This window comes from Podarcis muralis, chromosome 5 (genome assembly GCF_964188315.1).
Source record: "Podarcis muralis chromosome 5, rPodMur119.hap1.1, whole genome shotgun sequence".
Classification (NCBI taxonomy): Eukaryota; Metazoa; Chordata; class Lepidosauria; order Squamata; family Lacertidae; genus Podarcis; species Podarcis muralis.
Genome location: NC_135659.1, coordinates 83790103 through 83805848, shown reverse-complemented (window position 1 = coordinate 83805848; position 15746 = coordinate 83790103). Strand labels below are relative to the sequence as shown.

The window sequence follows — 15746 nt, the reverse complement described above, 5'->3', positions numbered from 1 at the left end:
CTCACACAGGCCCGCTTTGGCTTGTTGTCAGCTGGGCTACAGTATGGGCATGACTGATTTATTTCATCAGCTAATCTAACGACATATGCATAAAGTCATTTGCATCATATAGTCAGTCAAAGTGAATCTGTAGCAATCGCTTTTCCTGCTTGTGAATCTTGGGTATTGACTTGCATTGTGCACAACATTCTGACAAATGGTCCCAGCTGTTCTGTGATGTGCACAACTTAGCAGCCCCAGCGTCGACATCCTGGACACTCTTTGCTTCATGAGGGGTATTTGGTCTGCCGAGGAATGGAAGCAGCCGTCACTATTCTGAACCGCAGGAAGCAAACAAAGCCCTGATGAGCTCCAAATTCTCAACAGCTGGTTGCAGATGACATTTTTAAAAATGAAAGAAATGAGGAAGGAAGGAAAGAAGGAAAAATACAATCCTTAGCCCTGCTGCTTTGGGGCAGGGGGTTTGTTTCTGTGCTGCCCTCCTGCAGCAACATGCCAAATCGTAGTGGGTGGTTCAGAAAGCAACCAGGAAAAACTACAACATAATATTTTGATGTTATGAAAAATATACAGACTCAAACAACTATTTTGTGCAGTGACAGACCAACACAAGTCAGTGGTAGAGTTGGGGGAGTTGAGTTCTGAGAATTAGTTCTGTGCTGAAAACTGTCCCCCAGTTTCTTAGAAGTTTTCTTCCTCTGAGAAAGAGCTTTCAATTTTTCTACCTTTTTTTGCAGGGCACTTAAGAATTTCTTTAGAATTTTGGTGGCTACAGAGTTGAGCTTACCATATAAATGCAAGGTGGCCATGGGTGGTTTTCTTCTTTTCTTGCAATGAAATATTTCTGCAGTTCTCTGCTTTCTTCCCCAAATGCTTGCACTTCCTGATCTGGAAGAAAACTCAAAAAAGGAACGATGTATTCACCTGAGCTTGAATTTCAATGCAGAAATTGGGAAGACTGGCTTACTGAGCACTTGAATGCAGTGTGCTCACAGATTTTGTTGTTAAGGGAAGTTCTTCCTTTTACCTTAAAAAGCAAATCCATACCAATTGCCTTAAAATGAGACAGGTCATCACTTAAAATAAAATAAAATAAGAACAAATGAACAGTTGACAGACAGGGCCATAACTAGGGGGTGGCAAGGTGGGCCCCCACCAGGGGCACAGGCAATGAGGGGCGCAAAATCGGCTAAAATATGTCCATAAACATAAATATTGATTATTGCCTCATAAGAAATGGTTTTCATTAGAGGGTGAATTGAATGGGAGGGTAGAGGAGAGGCAGAAAGAAGAGCAAATTTGTCCATGGCTAGGGGGGCGCAATCAGGACAGTTCTGCCAGGGGCGCAAGAACACCTAGCTATGGCTTTGTTGGCAGGTGGAAAGTACGCAGTCTCCCCACCTTCCTGTGCTTACAGGAAATTCCAGACAATGTTTTCAGGAAGCAAAAGCAACCAGGAAGGCTGCGCAGTGCAGACCGGAGATGTTCTGTAGAATTTCTGTAGAAATTCACTCACAAACACTCACTGGCCAATTTGAAAGTCAGGTAAAGCACGGGGAGGGGGGGACCCCAAACCCCACTTGCATTCCACAGAGTTTCTCTGAACTTTTCTGTCCCCTTTGATAATTTTCTGATGCAATGTATCTTCTCATTACTTGATGGAGAATTGGGGTGATTTCCTCCCCCCCCCCCGCCCCGCAGTGCTCATGAGAATAATTGTGAAACATCATCATCTATATCGCCAATTCAAAGCTGGGTCAGGAATTACCACCAGGAACCATTATACTTTAGTGGCCAACCAGCATGAAGGAGAAATGGTGATTGACACCACTGGCTTCCAATAGGGTTCTTGGTTGCCAGCCTTGCCCCATTCTGCTCTTTTCTAGCTAGGAATGGAATTTTCTGAAATAGTGATATCAAGCTTATCCATTTCAGCAGCTTCTTCTGATCATAGGTCTCCCAATTCCAGGATGTGAATGTGTGACTGAGCCATAAGGCAATTAGCTAAACGGTTTGTGTTGGACAGGACACATTAATTATTATGTAATTTTCTTTCTCTTCAAAACTTACAACTACCTTACTAAAGAATGTTCAAGGAAGCAATAGAGCAATGAAAATACATGAAGAAAATATCAGTTTGCAGTGATCAAATATAGCAGAATAAAAAGAGCTAAAAAGGCAGCAGAAGTGTAGGACCAAGAGCAATAATCTGCAAAAGTTCCCTGAAGTAAAGGTGTCAAAGCTTCCTGTCTAAACAGGGCAGCAGTGGGATCAGAGAGGCCTCCCTAGAGAATATATTAGGCACCATAGCTAAAGAGTTTCTGTCCTGGGTACACACTTGCCATTCTTCTGAGGGTAGAGAGGCTCAAAACAGAGGAAGAACAGAGTCTTTGGAAAAGTTAGCATGAAGGCAGGTGATTCTTTTATTATCAATCCAGAGTCAAAGAGATCAATGCAAAAGTGAAGGCACTACTCCATGGCATAGACTGCAGCCCAAACAAAAGGTGTGTGGGGAGAAATTAGCTGTTCTGATAAATAAATGGGTCCTTTAGAGAGGTGGGGGAATCCTCAAATCAAATCAGCACCTGTTCTCCATCCACTAAAAATTCGGGATCCCAGTGTTTACCATTTTTCTTTGGAAGCTTGCAGGTTTTAGTTCTTATGTGTGGGCATTGTCTAGCAGAATCTCAGAATCCAGAGTGATCTGCAAGCAGGAATAATGGGCGATCAGCACCATGCATAGCTCTGTGACTCTCCTTATGAACTGCAGAAGCAGAATAAATCACGCACAACAACTGGATCTGCAGATCAACTTACTTTGCCTAATTTATATAGTTTGCGGAATTCAACTTTTGTTGACCCATAGTTTTGATTTTAAAACACAGAATATATGAGGTCCCTGTCCACGTCTCATAAACTAAGGTTTTATGTCACCCTAAATGGATTTGCTTGGTTGCCAAGCATTTTTCAACTATGTTTTGGACGTTCCTTTTTCATTTTTGGCTTGGGCAAGCAATCAGGGAAGGAAAATTCAAGTCTGGAAGATAGTTGACTACTGTTGGCTGCAAATAGGTGACTGCAGAGTGCATTGCACTGGGAGATACCGTTTCAGCCTGCATCCAGCTGTTAACAGATTCCTAGTGTGTACAGATTTCTACAGCCAAGTCTCTGCAGAACTATGAGTTACAGGGGAATGTTAGTTTGAATTTACAGCTGGTTTGCTGTTCTTTCCCATCAAAATTTGTATGGAAATCCTCCGTTTCTCCTTTTCAACCAAGCAATCCTCTGCAGATCACCTTAGTAACAACATTCTTAAGAATGGATACTTTCTGAAGTATGCTTGCAACAAGTGCATTTGCACCACAGATTTTTGATGTCCAGCTGTTCCTTAATTATAGCTCAAAGAGGGGGTAATAAATGGGGGGAAGAATGCTGTTCAGAAAACAACACTTTTAGCATGCATACTAGAACGATAGATAAATGTTTTTGAGACAGCTGAAAATGCCTTGAAAGGGTCATTGCTTTCACTCATGCTTTTCTTTTGATGTGCTATTGCCTCTGACCAGTCAGATGTTAAATGTTTCTGAAAAACTAGTTGAATCCAAAGCCAGATGTGGGATGGGTGTGCACACCCAAAACAGTGATTCTTCAATCAAAACACCTTTCACTTTCTAAAGAAAAACTACTATACCTCTTATACTTTCCCAAGCCGGCTTTGTTCTTTACTAAAGAATCAAGTTTAAGAAGATCCCATTCTTGCATAGGTATGAATGAGTAAGTCCTGTTTTAAATCAGCTGTGATTGTATGACCAGCGGACAGCTCTTCATTCAGTGAAGTCAAGCAGGCAGTGGAGTCCCCATGCCAGTCTCCCTCATCAAGGCTGCATGGCTGAACTCGTGCTGCTTCTGGAGCTTCTGGGGGGATCGCATCTCCCCCCAGCTGCCCAGTCCACCAGGGGGTGCAACACTTGCCCCGGGGCACCGGCAACCCATGGTATGTCACTACAAGCAAGAATCCTCAACTTTACCCCAAATTAAGAAAAAGTGCAGGGGAAAGAGATGGAACAAATTGCTGGAGAAACAACTGTTCCTTTGGCATTCCCAGCAGGCTCTTCGGTTTCCAACCTCAATTTTCATTGATCCTCTTAACCCTTACAAAGCTATGGGTTTTTCACACCAGCCACTGTAAAATCAAAAGTGTGCCTAGTGGATTGCTTTTAATCGGCACCCTTTTCACCTCCAAACCTAGGGCATTACCGTCAGTGTCACTTGCTCATACTGAAAGTTTCTGACACTGAGCATTTCTTCCTCTTCTTCTCTTAAACACAGTGTCGTTCTTCGCAATGTGTTGCGGGCCTTGTTTATGAGACAGTGAGGCGTGCTGCAGTACCAGTTTCATGTTCCCTTCTAATTGCAAGGTAGCCTTGGGGGATTTTGACAGGGTTTTATGTTGTTGTTGTCTTACCACTTCTGTACCTAAAAATATACTTCTTTCTACCAGAGCTTAAATTGCCCTGGGCATGAGTCTTTGATGCTGTTTTCAGTGCCAAAGCTCAGTCATGGAGTGCAGGTGTGATATTGTGACTTAGCTGAAACCTGGCCTGAGTGAAAGAGAGGCTACTTAAATAAGGCCCAAACCACATGATTCTTACAGCTGACTTAAAAAAATGCAGTTTGGGAGGCTGCAAGTTACAGTATGAGAATGGCAGTGAGCAGGGTCTGCTGAACCTCTTTCCATTCTGGTCTACTTTTTCTGCTCTGAGTTGCCCCACACCTTCTGTACTAACATTTTGTACCCTGTGGGTGCAGTGCTGCAGATGACAACCACAGAAGAGGAAAGCAACCATGATCTCCTTTCTGGAAGCTCATAGCTCATCCATACTAAAACTGTAGTTTGACTCAGCTAGTCATCTGAATGAGAGCAATAGCTCAATAAAAAAATACTGTACATAATTTTATTTGTATGCTGCCTTTCCATAGCTCAAGGCTAACTGTGTTTTGGTTTGTGTATTGATCCAGGAAAGTGCAAATTGGGGAAGTTTGCATTAAAATGTGAGCCAAACCAATTTCTCCCTCATCCCTAATATGCATTAAAAGGTAAAGGGACTCCTGACCATTAGGTCCAGTTGTGGCCGACTCTGGGGTTGCGGCGCTCATCTCGCTTTATTGACCAAGGGAGCCGGTGTACAGCTTCTGGGTCATGTGGCCAGCATGACTAAGCCGCTTCTGGTGAACCAGAGCAGCGCACGGAAATGCTGTTTACCTTCCTGCCGGAGTGGTACCTATTTATCTACTTGCACTTTGACGTGCTTTTGAACTGCTAGGTTGGCAGGAGCAGGGACCGAGCAACGGGAGCTCACCCCGTCGTGGGGATTCGAACCGCCGACCTTCTGATTGGCAAGCCCTAGGCTCTGTGGTTTAACCCACAGCGCCCCCTGTGTCCCTTTAACATGCATTAGCACCTTTATATAAATTCCCCTCCTGCTTCATTTCCCTTTTTCTCCTGTTGTATAGCCTACTGTTGGCATTTAGATTTTAAGCTCCTCAGAGCAGGGACTTGTCTTTTTGCTTATAATTGCTCTTTAAAGCACCATATCCATTGTACACAATCTGCAATATGTTGCAGACCAGTAGTACCGATTGGACTAGCTTTCAGGTTTATGAGAGTGAACGGTGTTGCAATGGTTGTTGGGAGAGCTGCAATCTTAAGAGCTGTTGAAATTGTGCTTTCGCCTCTGTTAACAAGGATGGGATAGCGATGAAGGAGGAATCCATTTTAAATGGACTTATACACAAAACTTTGCAGTTCCAACCCAACTGAGCTTTCCCCACATAGAACCACGTCTTGCTTTGATCACCCAGCTTCATACAAGTAATAAACGAGACTAATTTCTACTTGGTTTGGCACTTAGAAATGAATGAACATAGGTTAGTTGTTGTTGTTTTTAATTAAATTTTATTAGATACAAAAAAAGAAAAAATATACAAGTAACCAAATACAAAAAGAAAAAAGATACATGTAACCAAAAGAAAGGGAGGGAAAAAATAAAGAATACAAATGTTTTACCTATTCTCATGCATATAATTATTTACACATCTGTAAAACAGTATTCAAAAAGAAGAAAATAAGAATAGAAGAAAAGTAGGTTAGTTATGTTCATTAATTTTAGTGAATCTGCTCTTGAGTAGAAGTAGCATTGGATTCAGCCCTATTCACTGAGTGCCCCACCAGTTATTTATTTTTAATAATGCTTCTTTCTGCACAAGCTGGAACAAGGCAGCTAACAGCAAAACCAGATAAGACAATATAGCAATAAAAATTACAGCACAATAAAAGAACAGATAATTAAAACAATATGAATCAGAGAGAAGCAATAAAATCGCGACGATGTTGACTGAAAAAAAGAAGCCCATTGCCTTTCATGCCTATTAAAAAGCAGGGAATGGACCAGGAGGTGGAAGAAGCAAACGTACCTCTTCTGGGAGGCTGTTTTGTAATCTGGGTACCACAATTCAAAAAGCTCTCTTTTCTTGTTCGCATCAACTGAAACCTTTTCAGAAGCAAGACTGTAAGAAGCATCTCGGAAGCCGAGTGAAGTTTCTGAGCAGAAACAAAAACTGTACGTTTTCTTTTTTCTTTTCTCAGGCTAACCAGATACCCCGAGTTAGAAAGCTTGTGTCTGCTCCCTGAGAAATTCTAACGTGTGAATGAGTACACACTGACTTCAGTCATGTGTAAACTAAAATTAAGCACCCATTTAATATGTTCTCTGCAATTTACTAGCTAGGAGAGCCAAATGCTTGACTCAGACACACATGGTTTTCCTTTCACCACCCCCATCAACCAAAACCATCTGGCTACATATTATTTTTTATTTTTATAATTTTTGAAAAATTGTACTTTTATGATTACTTCATTGTTTGAAGCTAAATAAATAGTATACGCCACACACTAGAATTCCACAGCACTCAAGGTTCCTATGTTTATCCAAAAAGGCACCATGAACCTATAGTTATTCAGATTCTACCTATTATAGGACAAACTATTAATGCATTAGATAGTAAGCTTTTTAGCAACAGCTGCTCTGCTTGTCATGTGCTGATTGGCTGCCATTTGTTAAAGTCACCTGAGGTTGTCAATTGGTGAATTACAGCAAGGGTGGGGGACCTCTGCTCCTTCTATCCTCTGATTCCAAACCTGCAATCTGATGCACAGTTATATAGAGGCAAGTCCCCTTTTCCCAGCTGCAACAAAACATGTCTCTTCCATATCGGTTTCTACAGTCACAGTAGGCGCTGTAACCTTCCAAAAGTTTGACTTCACTCACAAAGGCACACTCTTCCATCGTCTCCCGAAACAGACAGATGCCAACAACTTTGAAATCCCATTGAACTCAATAGGACTTACTTCTCTGTCAACATAAGCAGGACTGGGTTGTAACTGGGGTGGTTTTTTTTAATATAAAACTTGTCCCTGCTCACCATTTGTTGTTTTGTCTTATAATCTACATTTACTTTACAGCATTATCCCTGTAACTTGATCTCCAGGGAATTAAGCGGCCTGCATGCACACAGTACCCCCATTAACTGATTAACTGTGTGAAAGTCCTCTGGCCATCAGAAATGTAATGACTTTTCAGCTAATCACTCTGCAGGCTCAGGTGTGGCATTAATGATTGACAGGGCCTTGGCCGTTTGCGCAGCAAGCTAGAGTGGGGCTTTGCAGACCAGTGACTCGGTGTGTGTGGATAAGGAGGCCCTTTGCTGGGAACGAACCTCTCTGCCTCTGCTTCCCTCCCAGTTGCCTGGGGACATTGGGGAACGGGTGGCAGTTCATCGGTAGAGAACATGAAGAGCTGAATTCCTGGCATCTCCCAATAAGAGGGTTAGATTGCAGGTGATGTGAAAGACCTCTGCTTGAGACCTAGATTCCTCGGGCAAAGAACAGGTGTTTGTTTGTTTTTATGTTAAAGTATTTTTATCCAGCCCTTTTGCTTTCAACAAAAGAAGGGCATGAAATTCAGCCTTCTGGTAGTTCAGTACCAGGCCAGCCAGATGCACCTGGGAAGTTCAGGGCTTTTTTGCAGTCGGAATTTGCTGGAACTCTGTTCTGGCACCTCTTTTCTAGGGAAATTGTACTGGGGAAGCTCACCAGCAAGCCACAAGCAGAAGATCCCTCTCCCTCTGTGGCTGAACTTCATTTAGAGGAAGTTTGTGACACTGAGGGCCATATTCCTGTCTGGGCCACCTTCTGGGGTCCATGTGGCAATGGTAGGTGGGACCAGAAGCAAAAGGGAGTGGGGCAGCCAATGTAAATTTAAAGGTGCTGACCTTTAAAGCCCTGGACAGCTTCAACCCTGAATACTTGAAGAAGAATCAACCCAGACACTGAGGTCTACCTCCAATGACCTTCTGGCAGTTCCCTCACTGTAAGAAGTGAAGTTACAGGAAACCAGGCAGAGGGTCTTCTTGGTAGTGGCAACCGCCCTGTAGAACATCCACCCATCATATGTTAAGGAGATAGATATCTACACAACTTTTGGTGTTTTTATATCTTGCTGGAAGCCACCCAGAGTGGCTGGGGCAACCCAGTCCTATGGGCTGCATATAAATAATAAAGTTGTTGTTGTTGCTGTATTTACAGTAGGCTAGTTTGTTCACACACCCCACTATCATCCATTCATTCAACAAGGAAGCTTTATCTTTGATCAAGGACACATTCCAGACAGAGAAAAATATTTGAGGAGGGCGAGAAGCAGGGGCGCTGAGAGTTGCTACCTGGGAAGAGGGTGTGTGGCTGAGGAAGGGGTGTTCTGGAAGGGTCCTGAGGGCCAGATGGAGAAGCAGAAAGGGTCACAGTTTGGTCCCAGGTCTAAGAATTCACATACTGCTTCTAAAAGCAGCAAGAATGGCCACTGGCTTGGGGGTAGTCCGGCATAGGCAAACTCAGCCCTCCAGATGTTTTGAGACTACAGTTCCCATCATCCCTGACCACTGGTCCTGTTAGCTAGGGATGATGGGAGTTGTAGTCCCAAAACATCTGGAGGACCGAGTGTGCCTGTGCCTGGGGTAGTCCAGTCCCTGCTTTTAAAAGGTCCTAAAGTGAAAGGGTCAGTGGAGAAGCTGTGGGCCATTCTTTAAAAAAAAGCAAAACGGCAGGTGTCATTTTAGGCAATGGGGCCAAGCAGCCCTTTTGAAAAGTGGCAGTTGCATTTATTGACTGAACGAATATGTCTGGAAAGGGAAACACTGAAGAAAATTCTACCGCAGTAGCAAAGAGCATTTATGGATGGCAATGCGTTATTATACTAATACGTCATTTAATGTTTCTGTCAAAGCAAATACTGCGCGGTGGGACTTTAATGAGGTCTGACTGGAAAAGTGAAACAATATTGAATTGAGGCCATGTGACGAGAACTTTCATAAAGACTTGTACGTTTCAGATTTTTTTCCCCTGCAGTTCTTTCTTGGTAGGTTATAAAATGTAGAAATGAATGTCCGGAACAGAATTATTCCCCCCCCCCTCCACAAATGATTTGTGCCACCTGCAGTGTGACTAAGGTTAGGCACTATATTCATGATGGAGAATGATTGTGTATAGCAGGTGAAACTGAGGGAGTAGTTATGACTAACTTAAGTCCATTGATTTCGGGGGGGAGGGGGTCTACTCTGAATATGACTTAGTTAGATTCTACCCTGTGTGCCTAACATCCAGCTAATAAAGCAAGGTGCTAGTCCTCAAGGCGGCATGGAATTTGTAAAAACTGAGCTGTTTGCAGATTATGCTTTAGTGGACTGTATTCACATGGTATCTGAAGAAGTGTGAATGCATACGAAAGCTCATACCAATAACTAACTTAGTTGGTCTCTAAGGTACTACTGGAAGGATTTATTTAAATTTTTTCATATTATTTTATTTATTTTATTTTGTTTCGACTACGGCAGACCAACATAGCTACCTACCTGTATTCACATGGAACATCTTGAATATTGCCCAGTACGTTTTCACCTTTAAGGCGCGCGCGCACACGCACGCACACACACACATATAAATGAACTATTTCCATGAACCTGTTGGGAAAATTCCATTGCAATCTTTTCTAGAACGTAAAGGATACGCCTGTTGTAGACTGCCTATTAATACCGAGCTCTCATGGAATTGGCATCCTGGTTGTACGTCAAACATGAAAACATGAGAAAGTAACTTCAAATGTACCTCCAGCTGTTGCAAGTGAAACATTTCGTGTGAATGCTGGTCAGTTGGTCCAAGGGTGTGTAGGGAAGCAATTCATGTGATAGCATTTAATGTGCAACAGAAAGCAAGCATTGTAACATTTGACCTTTCAACAGGGTCAAAGGTTACATTTCTTTCTCAAAAATGGTTTTGCAAATCTTTTTCAGAACTGATAGACACACACCTTAGCTGGATACAAAACATTATATGAGACAGAATGACTGTGCTTTTTTGAACCAAGCAATCAAAGTCCAAGGTAATTGATATTTTCCTGACTTTTGTCTAGCTGCAGATTTTCTTAAATTTTGTTTGATTTAGCTGGGTTTCTTCTGTCAATGTCATTTTGGTTTGGTTTGTTTTTGGTTGAAAGGTTAATTGTAGAAATATACAGTATTTGGTGGGTAGGGAAGTGGTTGGGCAACGGGGCTGTGACATGTCGCATGCTGTGTTTTAAAAATCATTGACATTTACCAACACTAGCTGTTCTTGTTTTTGAAGCATTGGGGTCTGGAGTTTTCCAGGTATTTCAAACACATTTGCCTGTTCCACAAATGAATGTGGCCCCTGTTCCTCAGGCCACCCCATCTCCAGCATCATTTTCCTATGGGGACTTTTCTGTGCAATTGGTTTTGTAATTCTCTGGCTGTGCTCATTTTGTGTACAAAAATAAAATAAAAAAAACTGGTTGATTTCAGAAGGAATAATTTGCTTGGAGCAAGCCGTGCCGTATGGTGTGTATCTTATCTGCAGCATAGTTCAGAGACGAGAATGCAAGCTATATAGCAGATTAACTTCAGGTTCCTTTGCCAAACACTAGGGGCTTGATCCAGCTGCTGATAAATTACAGAGCAATACTAAATATAGGAATCCATCGTAAATTGCACCAATTCCATAATCCACTCAGGGCTAGGCTGGCAGATGGAAAACACACCCCATTTTATCAGTGCAAGTTCCACATGTTGCCATAACCAAGCTGAATGGATTTAGGATCCGCTGTACATCCCCCTGCCTGGTCCTTCTCCTGCCACTCTGCTAGAACGCCCGTTTTTCAGGGCTTAACAGCAGCTGAGCTGCAATGAAGGACGTTAACTCTGGCTTATATGCAGCTGTAGGGATGCAGGTGGCGTTGTGGTCTAAACCACTGAGCCTCTTAGGCTTGCCGATCAGAAGGTTGGTGGTTCGAATCCGCACAACAGGGTGAGCTCCCGTTGCTCTGTCCCAGCTCCTGCCTACCTAGCAGTTCAAAAGCACGCCAGTGCAAGTAGATAAATAGGTACCGCTGTGGCAGGAAAGTAAACGGCGTTTCCGGCACTCTGGTTTCTGTCACGATGTTCCGTTGTGCCAGAAGCGGATTAGTCCTGCTGGCCACATGACCCGGAAAGCTGTCTGTGGATAAACGCTGGCTCCCTCGGCCTGAAAGCAAGATGAGTGCCGCAACCCCATTGTTTCCTTTGCCTGGAATTAACTGTCCAGGGTTCCTTTACCTTTTACCTTTATATACAGCTGTGCTGGGCTGTGGGGTTTATACCTATTAGGTCCATAAATTACCATATATATTCAACACAAAAAACAGTGACAATTTGTTGTTGACAAAGGACAGCTGGACATATAAAGGGCCCCATTACCTTCAGTAGCTTAGGGCCTCATCAAACCTAAATCTGCCCTTGGTAAGAGGATTCTGCTCCTATAATTCTATAATTATCTCCTATAATTCAAGCACTGGAAGTAAGGTGAGGGATGAGGGAAGATTCCGTTCCCTTCACCTGCAAATCCCTTTTTGAGATATAAAGTGGACACCTCGCTCCTGCTTTTTGCATGAACTGGGTGGATGCATTGCATAGCTGCTGCCATCACTTCTATTGTGACCTTCAACCTTTGGTTTACAATGGAACTATGGTTTGGGTTAACCATGGCTGCTTAAGCATGCATTAAATATCGAACCATGTTTTGCACCAGGAAAGGGGAGGAAAATGGCAGGGGTGGGGAGAGAAAGGGTAAGGGGCAAGAGAGGACATTTCCAAAAATGATCTTATTTGTAAAGATCTTTAAGCCATCTTCAAATTTATTTATTTTTCACCAAATTTAGTATAGAGAAGAGGAAGCCAGTGAGTCTAGATGCCCTTTACAGTGTATGCATTTCAATGAATACATTGGTACCTCCGGTTAAGAACTTAATTCGTTCTGGAGGTCCGTTCTTAACCTGAAACTGTTCTTAACCTGAGGTACCACTTTAGCTAATGGGGCCTCCCACTGCCGCTGCGCCGCCACCGCACAATTTCTGTTCTCATCCTGAAGCAAAGTTCTTGACCCAAGGTACTTTTTCTGGGTTAGCGGAGTCTGTAACCTGAAGCGTATGTAACCTGAAGTGTCTGTAACCCGAGGTACCACTGTACTGGTTTCTGCTGGGGTGGGGGTGGGGGAATAGGACATGGCTTTTTAAGGGGTGAAACGTAATTTTTGCAAATTTCTTCAGTGACAGTTCTCAAAAATACGTTTTTGGGTGTGAGCGATTCAAATTTGCTATCATTTTTGTGATTGGACAACAATTAGCTTCCTAAGTCTACGTGTGACGAAAGAAGCACATAAACTGCTTGTGAAAAACCAAAGAATTTTAATTTTACCTTCTGAAAATGTCAGGTAATTCTAAATGGTAATCAAAATAATTAAAAATATTATTAATATAACTGCAAGTACTTCACAATCATTGTTAATGATCTCTGTTCAGTTTTGCCAAGCAAAACTCAATTACATGAATTAAACCAAAATATCTTTTGAATTCCCAAGACATGTTACGACTTTTTGGCACCCCTCATTTTTGGAATTTGAACATTCTGTAGGGGGACAGGCAGGAAAGACCTAGTTTTGGGCTTCCTGGAGGCATCTCCTTGCCACTGTGGGAAACCAAGCTACTTGATTAAGTGGCCGCTGGTCTGATTCAACAGGAGTTTTCTTACATTTTTATCTCAGCCTCAATGATAAAATGGGAAGGGGACAAATTTAATCGACAGATTTAAAATTTGCCATGCTGTCTTTAAGCAAAATTCACACAACTAAATTGGGGTGGTATTAATGAACCTGTTCTGCTTTCAATAAATGATGAAGAGGCCACAAGAGCTTCAGGGCATGCTGGCTGGTTGCAATACAAGCCACATTTATGGTTCTGTTGGGAGGTGCTGAAATGGATAGAGCTGTTGCTGGAGGTGGGTTAGAAATCAGCTCACATTTAAAGGTGAACCTGGCTAATAAGCACTTTCTGAAATAACACACAAACTGAAAAAACAGCCACCGTTCGAAATCTGCAGTTCTTCAGATTTAGCAATGCAGCTCACTAATACAGTAACGTGTTTCAAAAATGCATATGATAAAGTATGCCTACATTGGTGAAAATAACAAACAAAAATGCATTGTATTATGGGAAATTGCATACAAAAATACGTATATTAGGAGAAACATGCTAAAATCGTGATGAATTTTCATGAGCAGTTTAGATATATACAAATATTTATGTGGAAGTATGGAAAATTGAACGCGACACGGGTGGCGCTGTGTCTAAACCACTGAGCCTCATGGGCTTGCCGATCGGAAGGTCGGCAGTTCGAATCCACACGACAGAGTGAGCTCCCATTGCTCGTTCCCAGCTACTGCCAACCTAGCAGTTTGAAAGCATGCCCCCAAAAAGTGCAAGTAGATAAATAGGTACTGTTCCGGCGGGAAGGTAAACGGCGTTTCCGTGTGCTCCTCTGGTTTCTCCAGAAGCAGCTTAGTCATGCTGGCCACATGACCCAGAAAAACTGTCTGCGGACAAACGCTGGGTCCCTCGGCCTGTAAAGCGAGATGAGCGCCTCAACCCCAGAGTCATCTGCGACTGGACTTAACTCTCAAGGGTCCTTTACCTTTACCTTTACCTTATGGAAAATTGAAAATGGAACATTGAGAAATGGAGAGAAATCGAACTGAGACATTTGCCCATCATTAGTTATAGTTTAACCTAACAATGGTTAAATTGCTAGTTTAGAAGAAGAAGAAGATGATGATGATGATGATGATGATTTATACCCCGTCCTCCCCGGCCAAAACTGGGCTAAGGGCGGCTAACATCAAATATATAACACATCACTATAAAATCAAACAATCAATTAAAATACATCTTAAAATCAAGTCAGAATCAAAGTGAAATCCAATCAGATGGCAACCTGCAAAGTAGGAATGAGGACCTTAAATGCTCACCAGGCCTAACTGATCTTATATGAGCCTGTGAGAAAGGTTGGGGGGCCACTTTCATGCAAGTTCTTATAAGGATGCCAAAGCAAATGCATAAACGCTGCTGAGCATGGTGCATGTTTACATGGATCGGCTCGTGCCACATGCACAACACACCAGCTGGGATGTGTGCCGATGCTTCTGCTCTGTAATACAGGCTGTTCTTGGGTGCGCACTCTTTCAAAATCTGTTGTCCACAACAGTGTAATCCTGTGTACACAGCACTCCCCTTTATCTAAACCTCTGATTATCTTAATCTTTTGGATGCCGTCCCAACCATTTGACTAAATGAGGGCACATTTTTATTAGATATTTACGAGAATCAAAGCGCGGTATTCAGTCCTCAGGAATTTTTGGACTCTTTACCATCATCTCCCCCTTTCCCCCTCCACTGCAAAGGCAGAGTGAGTCATAATAAGCCTGAGATATCTGCTGTACAATCATCAAAAGTACATAAAAAATTATGAGTGGATTGGAAAAAGTGAATATGGAACAGTTGTTTACCCTTTCATGTGATATGGGGACTGGGCAGGAGGGGTGATGACATGAACTTGTGGCAGGTTTTAAAAGCAATGTGCTCCACACCCCTGCTATGAATAGCATATATTTGACTTGCCGGATGCATTCAAAATTAGTTCAAAAAGGGCCTAGATGAAATTACTGACAATTAATTTAAGGCGTTTCTCCAGCATGCTCAACGCTGCACACTCCATTGCACTTGAAAGTGTAAGGAAATATGACTTTGGAGACTTTCAATCAAGTAGAGGATGTTTCGTTAATTAAACAACTGCTAATTTAATCATTGGATTGCCAAATGGCTGCCGTAGATCCTATATGCAAAATACTGGAAGAACTAGAATGTTACTTATATACTTTAGTAAAATATTCCACTCATTGGCACAATTAACACTCTCGCTGACATTCTCTTTCGGTTTTCTTATGATAAGGCATGAAAAATAGCCCTCAAAATGACTTCACTTGCAGCTCCACCAAATTGTAAATGTGTTGTTGCCGATTAAAATTGGCTCCTGCCAATTAATCAAGCAAACTTTAGTTGATTGATCTACTGATTAAATTAATCTAAGCTTGTGGCATGAGTTACGTTGTATTATTTATTTATTTGAAAAACCCTGGTATCTGTACGGCATTGCTCAGCCCATTGCCAATCTAGCTTCGGATTTTTTGCTGGCTCCATAGCATTAATCATGAACCAGCAATTGGACATGGTGCAGTATAGGCTCTGTTACATCAG

General features: G+C 42.4%; 1 protein-coding gene across 5 annotated transcripts in view; it reads left to right on the top strand.

The window, feature by feature from the left end:
- Positions 1 to 15746, top strand: part of NFATC2 (nuclear factor of activated T cells 2) — a 138213-nt gene that overhangs the window by 108390 nt on the left and 14077 nt on the right. Inside the window, exon 10 of one of the 5 annotated variants that reach the window (XM_028735214.2) lies at positions 10402 to 10490. The exons of the other annotated variants lie outside the window; for them this stretch is intronic. Coding sequence (XP_028591047.2) covers positions 10402 to 10445 — 44 coding nt within the window. The 3' untranslated portion in view covers positions 10446 to 10490. The remainder of the gene's footprint in view (positions 1 to 10401; positions 10491 to 15746) is intronic. 5 annotated transcript variants of the gene reach the window in all.